Below are 13,226 nucleotides of genomic sequence, written 5' to 3' on the forward strand. Positions count from 1 at the left end.
TGAGCATGTTGGCAATGTCTATACGTGTGTGTGTATGTGTGTGTGTGTGTGTGTAGTTAGCATAACTCAATTATTTAAACTAAATGCCTAAATGAAATTTGTGCAAGTAATTACACAATGAGAACAGAGAGGCAGGCCAAACAAGTCACTTAATGTTAATTTGCATTTGTAATTCTGACAGAGCGCATTGAATCGCTATAAATATATGTACATACATGCATACATGCATACATTCATACATACATATGGGGCTGCATTAGTTTTGGCCACTTTAATTGAATTGCATTACGACATAATTGATTTGGGCAACGTGAATGAGTCGAAGTCAGTTTGCATTGTTAATCAAATTGAGGCTCGTTTGTTGTCGATTTGTTGCCGTCTCGAGAGTGCTCACTGTAGTTGCGCTTAATTATGCAAGAGTCGCATTTAGGCAGCATTATACACCAAGTAAGTACGCAACACACACACACACACACACACACACACACACACATACACTGGCACACACGTCAGCCGCATTCGGTTTCTGTTTACCTCTTAAGTGCTCATTTGGCTGCCTCATTTTGCCACTCGGCGAATGCATGCGAAATTAAGCGCACCGCAAAATGTTTATGTATACCCTTGACTGAAGGTAGTTGCTCCTGATGAGCAGGAGGAGGAGGAGCAGGTGGAGATGGAGCAGTTCTAGAGTTGTCCTCGGGCAGCTTAGCTCCTGCAACAAAAAAACTTTAAATGGCTTGTCCTCGTTTATGGCGCTCCAAATGGACACACATTCAGGGAAGCCAGGCTAGGCAACCTCTCCAGCCATTGCCACAAAAACCTGCACACATGTGCTCTATGACTCTAGCACATCGGGCTTCAGGGTCTGGGATCCATGCTGCAGGCTCATCAAATGAAGTTGCCATTGCCAAAGCTCGCAAAACACCAAAAATGAAACGGTTGCCGCATTTGTTGCGTTTTTGTTGCCTGCTTTTCGGGCAAGTGGCAGGGGGAGTGGGGGAGTGGAGGGGGGATGAAGACCTGTTCCACTCAATGTCCTGCCAGCAGCAAAGCGCATAAATGCCAGGCGCTTTCAGCTCCTTTTTGTTGCTGTTGATGCTGCTGCTGCTGCTGCTTTTTATGAGTACTGTTTTTGCATTTGCTATTTGGCAACAAAATGAACTCAACTACTGCTGCAACTGGCCGCAACTGTCGCTACTCCACCGACCCCACCGCCCCACAACACGCCCTCCTTCACATAAAACGAACTAAATAAAGTTGAAAATGTTTCGCACTCTGCCAACAAAAATGACTCGACTGCAGCTTTAATGCACTGCATTTGCAATATTTATGCGAAATTTGATGCTCACTCAAGAGCGAAGAGCGCGCAGCAGAAGAGAGTGGCAGATCTTAAAGATCAGCTATTTTACTATTCGAGCTCGATTTGATGGCAATGCCACAGGGCAACAAGATAAAAGTTGGATGGAGAGCTGAAAAAGAAGTTCAATGAGGTGCAGATTATTGAATAGAGTCAAATGTTTACAAGTGAATACTTCTGTGTAGATATGGCAAGTGGATGATAATAATGATTTCGTTTTCTGCTAAACTGGTCAACTAGGAGATACCCTGCATACCTTACGACTTTTAAGAATTTACTTCAAGTTAGCTGAGATGCAGATTATTGAATAGAGTTTCATGTTTACAAGTAAATAAGTGTAGGGAATGGTTATGATTTCTTTTTCCAACTATATGATGAACTAGGAGGTACTCTGTATACCTTACTGTTCTTAACAATTTATTTCCATTTTATATCGGAGAAACATTTTGAAAGAAATATCGGGGAGATATGACGACGTTTAAGAGCTTTTGTCTTGGTTTTCAGGCTATTTTCTAATCAGAACTCATTGAAATTGGTTCGGCCCTGAATAGAGAAAACTCTTTCAATGTTGATCAACTAACCAAAATTTTTTTTTAACTTTCAATAAGTTTTCTAGTCGTGCTGTTTATAAAATTGATTCAAATTGGGTGCCTGGCTCTGTGTATTTACAAGTCGAATACTCTCGCTCAGAGAACTCTTTCAGTTTTGAGTCCGCATTCAGAGTATTTTCTAGACGAACTGCTTTGCTTAGAGACTAGGAGTTTTTCGCAGCCTTTCTTTGGATCAATCTTATTTACTATTTCATTCTCTTATTTACATTCAATTTCATAAATTCATTGTCTCACATTCATTTTGTTAGCATTGATCAGTATTTCAGCATTTTCAGCACACTTTTCAAAGAAAGAAATTCCAAATTGAAGGACAGTTGAGTTAAATTTGAAGCTCCACTCTGCCAGCCCAGATAAATGTAGGTGTGATGAAAGAGATAAAGCCAAGTCGCTGCAGAGTTTTAATTATTGTTATATGCAATTTCTCGGCAAATGAAATGGCAACCACTTGAATGCGGTCGCTCCTTTCGGTGTCTGGCAGCCGGCAGCCGGCAACTTGCTGCTGGTAAATTGTGACTGGCAACTGGCAACTGGCAACTGGCAACTGGCTGAGTTGATCCACTGGGGCCGCAGGCCACGAATCAGCGCACAAGTGTGGATAACAACACGCCTAGACATCAGACGTCTAGACAGTTTTCGAGTGCTTTATGCTGACGTAGTGTACACACACACACACACACACACACACACACACACAGACAAGCGAGAAAGAGTTGCCGACAAGCAACGCAGAAAAGAGGAAGCCATTGCTCATAATTAGCCGGCAAAATAATGGGAAATTTACATACGCATCGCATGCATGTAGTCAACGGAGATTAGAGACTCGAAATAGTATGTTTTATAAAATCTCTGCAGAGCGAAGAGTTGTACGAGCATGACAAATGACAAACAGTTCTTAGAGAACTTTAATTAGTTGAGCAGATGCAGAACTTCACATGCTTGAAACTGATTTAGATTATGTTTGAGCAAATTTGTCACAATCCAAGCGATGCATAAAACTTATAACTCACAAATGTCCCATAAATCCGATGGCTTTGTAATGTTTATTGTGCAGCGTAAAATATTTAGAGCATAGATTAATTTAACAACTCTGGGAAGTTTTTTTTTTTTTTTTTTTTTTTTTGATTTTATTTAAGCGTTGAACCTGTACATGCAAATATAGTACTTTAACAACACAGTTGGGATATTATATTAGAGCCTAACCTTCTGATGATTCAGGAGGACTTACCCTCTGTGATTCGATACTCTGGGAAGTATTTTAAAATTTTATATGCATATTTTATGACTTTTTTTCTTACATCGAATGGGATTTTTTTTCACAGTCAAGGCTTCGGTTAACGATTTGAGATGTTGTTCAGAATACTAAATATATTATAAAAATATTTATTGTCAAGGCAAACTTAATTTAAATGTCAAATAATATATGCTTGCTATTTTGAATACTAAATATTGCACTTGATATATTAAATATATATTTATATTTATTTTCCAGTCAAACTTAATTTAAATGTCAAATAATATTTGCCTATGTAATTACACACACACACACAAATATAAGAAATAAATTTCATAAGATCCTCTTTGATAACCGTCATCAAGTTAGCTTTGGCAAACGTTTTGGCTAATGGCTGCTTGTGGCATCTATGAAACCCCTTTGGAAGCGAACCCTATGCAAGAGTAACATTTCAAAGGAAACTCTCCTGTCACCAAAGGCTGCCTCGGCTAGTCTCTCTCACCCTCTCTCGCTCTGTGTCTTTGGCATGTGCCCTGTGACATGTCTGTGGCATGTTGGCCTGCGGTGCAGAAGACAAATTCGCAATATGTTTGCTGCATTTGAGTCTCATTATTCCTTTTGTATTTGATTCGATAATAACGTTTTTCAAAATGACATTTCACTCGACTCTCGGGGGTAGCTATAGAAATTGATTTGACTGCCAGGCGAGCCCAGGCCGGGGCCCTGGTCGTAAAGAAGTACGCATATTTATGAAGCGCATAAAAATTATTGACATATATGGAGTCATAAATACCCACGCATATGTACGTCAGTAAGCACTGTATGTCCATAAAAAAAGAGGCAGAAGGAACAAGCGAAAGAAAAGCCAACCGAAAATCTCTAAAGCATTTTCATTTCGTTTAGAGCGCCGAGCGGAAAAGCGAAGCAGCGAGCCAACATGTTTGGCTCCCATAAAAATTGTGCGCTTTGAAAGGCAGCTCGTAAATGCAATTTGATTTTGATTGGACTTGGATTAAAAGCAAATAAAGGCGACGTCTCTCTCCCTCAAACGCAAAGCCTCGACGGTTTGCTGAGTAAAACACATTTACGACTGCTTTTTGGCTTAATGTGTGCGTCCCGCTGTCGCATTTGACGTCCCCCCCACCACCACCAAGTCGAGCGTAGTTGACAGTTGCACCTGCAGTTGCCACAGCCACAATTCATATGTGTCTGAGAGCTGACAGCTGATAATTTTAGTAGTAGAAACTTTTGGCGACCTTCCGACGTCCTCAACAATATGCCAGCGATTAGCTTCCGTTCAATTTGCAATTTATTAGCATTCATAGAGTAGGAGCAGGAGTAGGCATCGAAGCAGGAGACAGCCAGACAGCCAGACAGCTAGACAGCCCATGGCAGCTCCGGAACACTCATAACAATTTATGCTGTCGCCGCTCTGCATGCTTCTGGCGCTGCCTTTTATGGCCGTATGCGTAATATTTTTATAGACTTTGCTCTCGGTCGTGAATGCTGTGCGAGACAATTGTAGACTAGCGAATGGAACTAGCGAATATGTTTTGCAGCAATTGCCGTCGTAAATGTGCCGCAAATCGTCTGAGCAGAAGCTGTTTTTCGGCCTAATCGGCGTAGCGCATAAAGTATTCGGGCATAAATTTGACTACAAATCTTAACAATATTGAGACAGCCAATTAATATGTATGTGTGCATATTTATGTTAACTGATTTTGTGGCTTTTATGGCATTGTTGTTGGCGAGCGGGAGCAGCAGCAGGCGCCACAAAGTAGCCAAACATTTTGGCAACAGCAACTCAAGTGGGGAAATGACTAATTTAATTCAATTAACACAGCCGCATGTCAGGTGTCAAACCCAATTTAATTATAGAGCAACAAAAGCTGTGCACAAATAAAAGTAGAAGAAGCTGAAAGTCAATCAATCAATTAATTAATTCATTTGTATATCAAACTCTGAAGCTGAGATAAAATTGCCAATGCAATGAAAGTTGATGTCAATTGCAATAAAAACTTATAAACTGCAATTCGAGTCAATTCTTAAAAATCAACAATTTTATTGTCTCGCATTTCATTTCACTTAAGCTGCACAAAGCTGTGCAATTTAAAGACTCGGGCCAAAGGATTTAAAAACCATAGACTTAAAGGCACTCAAAAAAGCAAAAATATATATACGTAAAAGTGGCCAACAACTAAAGATGAAAAAAATACAACAAAAATATATATATATTTATATATGTATGTATATATAAAAAGTATTCAAAAAAGAAAAGCGCAAAAAAAAAATGTTGCAGAATGCGGAAAAAGTTCGACAGCGAGCGGCAAACAAAATGCGAGCGATACAGAGCGTGCGAGAGGCATGGGCACAATAACAATTCAAGCGTATACAAGTCGACTTCCGGTTTGGCAAGGACATTTACCCGAATTCAGCGCAATATATGCAAAAGCACAGAGAGTGTGAGCTAGAGAGAGAGAGAGAGAGAGCGAAACTAACATGCATGCATATGTATTGTCGCCAGTGCTTGTAGTTCCTGTTGTTGTAGCTGTTTTTCCCGTTGGCAAACAAAAGACGCAGATGCCTTTTGCCTTGCCTTCGCTTTTCCTTCTTTTTTTTGCCTTTATTGACGCTGCTGGAAAAGCTTCAGTGTTTGCTTTTGTCCAAAATGTTCTTTAAATCGGAAATCAAAAATAGCTACACTTGTGGGGCAGCAGGAAGCGAAGGGCAATCGGGACAATGTCATTGGAACGAGCCATTTGCATTTGCCATTGTTGCGTGAGAGTTAGTCAAACACACACACACACACGCACACTCATGCATATATGTAAAATTGATATGATTGACTAACTGACAGATCAATGCATAGCCTGAAACTTAATAATAGGAAAATGCATTTGAAAGCTCTTTTTTGGCAATTCACTTGAGACTTACAAATTCTGTTGATTTACTAATTTTACAATCTAACAAACGAAAAGATTTTCATAGCAGATATATACATAGATATATGTAGCTATCATTTGCAGAGTTTTTTTTTTTTTTCTTATTAAATAAATATTTTGTTTTGGCACTTTGAAGAATTTAAAGCACTTTTTGTTCATAGTGTTTAATGGGCTGCGGCTGACAGTTTAATGGGAAATGCAATTTATTCAAATACATGCGCAATTCGTGCGACAGCTGACAATTTGTTCACATCGAACATACAGATATGAACATCAGCAGCAACAATAATAACAGCAACAGCAACAACAACAACAATAATAACAACAACAAGAGGTGCAGCTGAAAGCGCATAATTGTAAGAAGTGTCGGCAAATTAATTGGACATGATATTGAAGTTGAGAGTTTACTGGCTGACAGGCACATTAAAGTACATGGCGTGTGTGTGTGTGTGTGTGTGTGTGTGTGTGACCAGCACATCAGGCAGTCTAAGCAAATATTAATTAGTTTAATTAAGTAAATGCGTGCTCAGCGCTTTGCGCCTCGCTTTCAATGTCTCTCACTCTCTCTCTCTCTCTCTCTCTCTCTCACTCTCTCTCTCTCTTTCTCTCTCTCTCTCTCTCTCTTTCACACACACACATACTCACTCATCCAAAGTACAAACAACGCGCAGACAGCGCGTCGTCGATGAAATTAACATAATAAGTATGTGTATATACACACGCACACACAAACACAAATAAACAAACACATACACGCACACATACATGTTTGCTTACATGCAAACATGATTACATACAAATAATCGCAGTAGCTCGAAATATCAAATTGTTGCCAACAATTTAGAAACAGTTATTGATTAGCTTTTTTCCAAATTGTTAATTAAAGACATCGAAATAACAAAATATAAATTGAAATAAAATACTATTTAAATTGACAATTTGCTACTTGGTATGACAAATTTATGAATATCTGAAAACAAATATATATAAAATAAAATATTAAAAAAAAAGGAAGAAAAGCTATAAATAATAAATAATAAAAATAAATAAATAAATTTTATATATATTAAAATACATTTTTATTTATTATTTATAATATGATAAATATACATATAAATTATTTTTTTTTTTTTAGTACATATAATATTATTAAATTTATAAAATATAATATACACTGTTAAATTAAAAATTATATTTTTTAATGTATAATATAATTTAATTCAATATTTGATATAATTTTTTTTTTTTTTTAATTTTAATTATTTAACAGAACACAATATGTTCCTTAGATTCATAATATTTAAAATTTATATAATAATTAAAATTATTGTAAAATACATTTTTATTTATTATTTATAATATGATAAAAATACATATAAATTATTATTATTTTTTTTTTTTTTTTTGTACATTTAATATTATCAAATTTATAAAATATATTATACACTGTAAAATTAAAAATTATATTTTTTAATGTATAATATAATTTAATTAAATATTTTATAGTATTATTATTATTTTGCTCTAAAATTTTAATTATTTAACAGAACACAAATTGTTCCTTAAATTCATAAAATTTCCATAGCATACTTTTGTGGGCTGTCAAGTTGAGGCACATTTTAGTTGATTTCACATATGAACAACTTTCACAGATTTAACACGTTCAACTTAAAGTTTAATGGTAACGTGCACCGTTAAAAGTTGATCAAACTTTTGTAAATTGAAATAAAAAAATATTAAGTTACTTACACAGCGAGACAGAGAAAGAGCGAGAAAGATAGAGTTAGTGAGAAATAGTGCAGTGCTTTGCCTTTTACGCACTGCTTACAACATTTCGCTATCTAAGCAAGTCTCTCTCTCTCTCTGTGTGTGTGTGTGTGTGCGTTGGTGCTTGCAAGTGTGAGTGCAGCGTATTTGTGTTGGCCAAAGTTAAAAGTAAATAAACAACATTTAAAGCTTGCACTTTGGCTACATTTGCCGACGCCGGCGATAGTGTCCAGCAAAGAGAGAAATGTCAAAATGTCATTTGATTGAAATGGGATATCTCACTCACAGGCGCCCGCCAGCCAGTCAGCCAGCCAGCCAGCCAGCCAGCCAGTTCCTTTGCCATACATTTGTCTCTGTCCGTGTGTGTGCCTGTCCTTTGTGCCATAGAGCAGACACCCTGCGTACTCACGCCCCCTCGCATTTTCGGACTGGACTGTGTTTGCGTTTTGTCAATGTCTCTGCATAAACTTTGTTGACAGGCGCTCATTTGTGCCGGACTCTCGAGTTCAACTCTGACTCCGACTTCGACTCAAATTGCAATGCCAGTTGGAGCAGAGCAGGGGCCGCAGCCCCACCCACTTAAGAAAATTTGTTGTCCAAATATTGAACGAAGAATGAACTATGCTAACTATTTACAATAATATGTATGCGAATGTTTTTTGTCTCCCTTTGCAGATCATGTGCGCGAATTCACATGCGGCAAACTCTACTACCGCACGTTCCACTTGAGCGAGGAGCGCGACTCACTGTATGTGGGCGCCATGTAAGTATCCTAGTCTGATCTATAAATGCTGGCCCAGCTTAAATCCGCATCAATTCTGTTCGCAGGGATCGTGTATTCCGTTTGAATTTGCAAAATATATCCTCATCGTATTGTGATGTAAGTATGAATGCATTTATTGCTACCTATTTATTTATAATAAACTGACAAAAGCAACAACAACAGCAACAACAACAACAAGCGAGAGCAACTATGCAGAGCAATAACAATAAGCATACATAATCCTGGCATTTGCTTTTAGGCTAAGCTCCCACGAGCTCCGTTTGTTTTGCTCGCTTGTCGAGTGGACGACTGGATGTTGCTATTGTTGCTGTTGTTGCTGTTGTTGCTGTTGTTCGCAATTCCCCTGGCCACAAATCTAACAAGCAGCGAGCGCACATAAAACGTGTAGCACGCTTTTAGGCAAACAAGCTATGCCACGCTGCGGCACATTTTTAAAAATTCATTACGCGCCTTCCGCACAAACTTTTCCATGCACACAAACACACACACACACACACACCCACACAGACAGGCATTTATGGATGTGCGTGTACACTAGTGTGTAGTTGCCAAACAGCCGCTGCTGGCTTAAGCCGCCTGTCCTTTTAGCCTAATACTTTTTATCGTCGGACGTTGTCAACACACTCGGCTCACAGGGTCAAAGGATGGGCATGTGGGGGCCGAGCGGTCGCGCATCAAATGCGAGCCACAAATCTTCGATTCCCCGATGTAAGCGAGTGAAAAATATCTGTTTTAGTTACTCAGCTACCAAAATCCAACTGCCAACTGGCAACGTGTCCCTGTCCACCTACCGCAGCCGGAAAACAAAAAGAGCCCAACCGAAACAGAAGCAGAAGAGGGAAGCATATTTAATATGCGCTCTGGGGGCTGCATTATGGGCATTCCGCTTTGCCATGCACGAGCCCAGATTCCACGTTTCGTGTGGTAATGGCTCAGTGCCGCATAATTTATGTACACTGCGCGAAAAACAACATATACATAAATGTATTCCGCAATATTGTGAGAGAGGCCTTTAGGTAAAAAACTTGGAAAGTGGATGAAATAATTCAATGAGTAGAATAATAATATGATTTAAAATTTAAAAATGAATTAAATATTTAAAAATAGAAAGTTAGAGATTTGTTAAATCCAATGAATAATAATCAAAAATATATAAATAAATATTTAAAAAAAACAACAAATCTTTTAAATCTAATAAAAATAATATATAATAAAAAAAATAGTATAACACTTAAACAATAATTAAAAACTAAAAACTAAATGATATAATATATATAATATTTGAAAAATATATTTTTGCAAATAATTATAATATAAATAGTTATTTATAATAAGTGATAATAATAATGAACGATATACTATATCTAAATAATGTTATAAATTCTAAAAAATATTAAAAAAGAAGATTTTTTTAGTAGACAAAAAAATATATAAAATAAAATATATAAGAAAATATATATAAAATAAAATATATGAGAAAAAATATATAAAAAAGTATATATAAAATAAAATAATTTTAATTAAATATGTATATATAAATTTTAATACTTTTTACTTTTTTATGTATTTAAAAGTCTAGTGTTCCTTCTCCATTCATTCTAAAGATCAACTTACTGCCAGTTAACGATCCACCGTAGCCAGTGTGCACACACATTCAAATATTTTGGCAATCTTATAAATAAACTCTGTTTTGTTTCTGCTCATAATTTGAGTTGAATTTACGTTTACTTCACTGGAATTGGCTTTTAGAAAAATTAAAAATCTGATTTATGTGCAATGGGAAAGAAAACAGAAATTCTTATAATTATACATACCCAAGATTAGGTTAGGTTAAAATATTTATTTCTGATAAGAAGAAGAAAAACTAAAAACTATAAAATAATTATGTTGGAAAGAAGAAGATGGAATTAAATGTAAAATATTGTATGCAATTTTATATTTTCTATAAGCTAGCTGTAGGCTCAATAGGTGTGAATGTGCATGTGTGTGTGTGTGTGTGTGTGTGTGTGTGTGTGTGTGTGTGTGTATGTGTGTATGTGTGTGTGTGTGCTTGTGAATAATTTGGCCATAAATGCCAAAGCTTGCGAATTATCGAAACTCGTGAAAGCCGATACACACACCCAAACACACACACAAACCCTAACACACACACACACCCAAACACACACACACACCCAAACACACACACACACACCCATAGTAGAGGTGTGCGCGCCTGTGGGAGGCTGTTTATGAATTTATGTCATACAAAAGCTTGTTTTATGAGTGAAACGTTGCGCGCGGCTGTGACTGTGACTGTGGCTGGGGCTTGGGCTGTGGCTCTGCCTGCACCTGCAGCAGCTGAAACCTGGTCGCAAACGTATCATAAAACCGAAAGACGCTACGTTTTGCTGCCATTTCGAGACGCACGCCCATCTGGCCACCCGCCCACCAGCCCACCTGCCCATTTGCCCGCCTGCTTTTCAACCATATCCATCGCAGCCGAGCAGTCAGCCAGGCATTGCCAACCGGCATCTGTCAATATATTTTATGTGCTATTTTGCACACACTCACACACACACACACTCACACATACAGCGCGAGTAACTGCGTTCGCCCTGGGCATCATTTGGTAGTGGCCTACAGGAGTGGCAAGGTGCTTGCTGCTCGCTGCTGGCTGCTGGCTGCGACTGCGACTGCGGCTGCTTTATGCGGCAAATGCAAATTTTACTAAATAATACATGATTTTGGTTTTATGTGGACGCACAGCGCTGCGCTGCTCCACTCACTCTCTCTGCCACTATATATGCCTCGATAGGTGGTGCGATGTGGTTTGGTGTGGTGCGGTGCGTGAGCGCATTTCGCTTGAAAATATTTCGTATATGCTCGTTACATTACGTGATTTATAAATCAATTTGCTTGAAAGCATGCCACAGGCAGCGGCTTGGCCTTCTGGCGGTTTCTTATATCGCCCACAGCCACCGCCTCTAGTTGTAGTTTATGGCCGCACCACCGCCAAATGTAGCCAAAAGCGAAAAAAAAAACGCATATATGTATAAATATGGAGGAAATCGGGAAACCATTTTTGCTTAAGAAACTACTCCTAGACGCCTCCAGCGGCGACTGCATATAAATGCTTGAATGCTAAAATTTCAGCTTCAGGACTCGCCCCAGTGCAAATGCCATTAGTATGGAGCATTTGACGTTGAATTACAATTCACAGTTTACATCCGATTGAGTTTTTGATTAACACCTGCAGAGCAAGGCTGCCTAGGAGTGGATAGACTTCTTCTTGATGTTAGCTAATTTGTAGGGCTAAATGTTTATGTTTTTTTCTATTAATTGTATTTGATTCTGTTTAGTGAACCTTTTCTCTTTGGCAAAATTATATTAAAATAATCACAATAATAATTGATTGGATCTAAGCTAAAACATTTTATTCCGCCTTTTGATCTTTTGCGAAATCAAGCGAAATATGTTTTATATTTAATAGCTCTAGCTCTCAGCAGGAGTCCTCGGCTCTTTTCGTTTTGGGCTCCGTCAGAGCGCCTTACATTGATCTATTCGTGTGACGCTCTTTTCATGAAGATCATTCAGGGAGACATACGATCGACGTTCGCATGATGAGAGAGAGAGGGAAAGTCTGTGCAAACTATCTTCAGACTCACACACACACATGCACACACTAAATTAACATGCTTAGCGAACACAACTCTCCCATAAATACGAATACATAAACAGTAGACTCCAGTACATCCATTTAACTAAAACGAATAGTCAAGCAGAGATTATTGAACTAGAGATTTAAACTCCATTATCTTCTATTTTGGAATTCCCATATTTCTCTTAAGAGTATTTCAAATCATATACAGTAAATTTTTAGTGGAAAATTCGCCAAAGTAAATATAAAATTCACATTAAAATATTCTTTGAGTAGAATCATTAAATGTTAAAAAAATATGTATTTATATATAAATATAAAATATATATAAAATAAATATATAAACAATTTATCAAATTTTCATTTTAATAGTCCATACATATATCTTATATAATAGCCTAAGTTCTCTTTTATTTAATATATATAAAATGAATTTTCCTTTGTTTTCTTTTTTGTAGCGCGATGTCATAAACTTGGAGCCAACTCGCGATGATGTGGTCAGCTGTGTGTCCAAGGGCAAAAGTCAGGTAAGTGCAGCACGATTTACATATATAGTATACACTATATATACATATATAGCATATATTTACATACTATGTCTATGGTAAATAAGTTCAATCAACATTTTGCATTGGCAACGCTGCATAAGTCGCTAATGGCAGCTGCGATGTGACATGCTCAATGGTTGATTGATTTTTTATCATATGCTGGCAACGCAGCAGCAGCTACTGATTACACACACACACATATATATACATATATACAATATGAAGTAGCGTCTGGTCTGAATCAATTTCTTGTGTAGCTCGCACGCGAGTTGCTCCAATTTCCCCAACCGAATCCGATTCGTATTTCTATATAGCGGCAACTCCAACTCCGGAATCCACTGAGGCA

At 37.6% G+C, this 13,226-nt stretch overlaps 1 protein-coding gene across 4 annotated transcripts in view; it reads left to right on the forward strand.

Moving 5' to 3' along the window:
• Positions 1–13,226, forward strand: part of Sema2a (Semaphorin 2a) — a 53,260-nt gene that overhangs the window by 31,019 nt on the left and 9,015 nt on the right. For all 4 annotated transcript variants that reach the window (XM_018105983.3, XM_018105985.3, XM_089261218.1 and 1 more), the window contains exons 3-5: positions 8,584–8,671; positions 8,737–8,788; positions 12,791–12,859. In XM_018105983.3, the coding sequence (XP_017961472.1) occupies positions 8,584–8,671; positions 8,737–8,788; positions 12,791–12,859 (209 nt within the window). The remainder of the gene's footprint in view (positions 1–8,583; positions 8,672–8,736; positions 8,789–12,790; positions 12,860–13,226) is intronic.

The sequence above is a fragment of the Drosophila navojoa genome, chromosome 5 (assembly GCF_054131105.1).
Source record: "Drosophila navojoa isolate 15081-1374.11 chromosome 5, UAZ_NAV_1.0, whole genome shotgun sequence".
Lineage (NCBI taxonomy): Eukaryota > Metazoa > Arthropoda > Insecta > Diptera > Drosophilidae > Drosophila > Drosophila navojoa.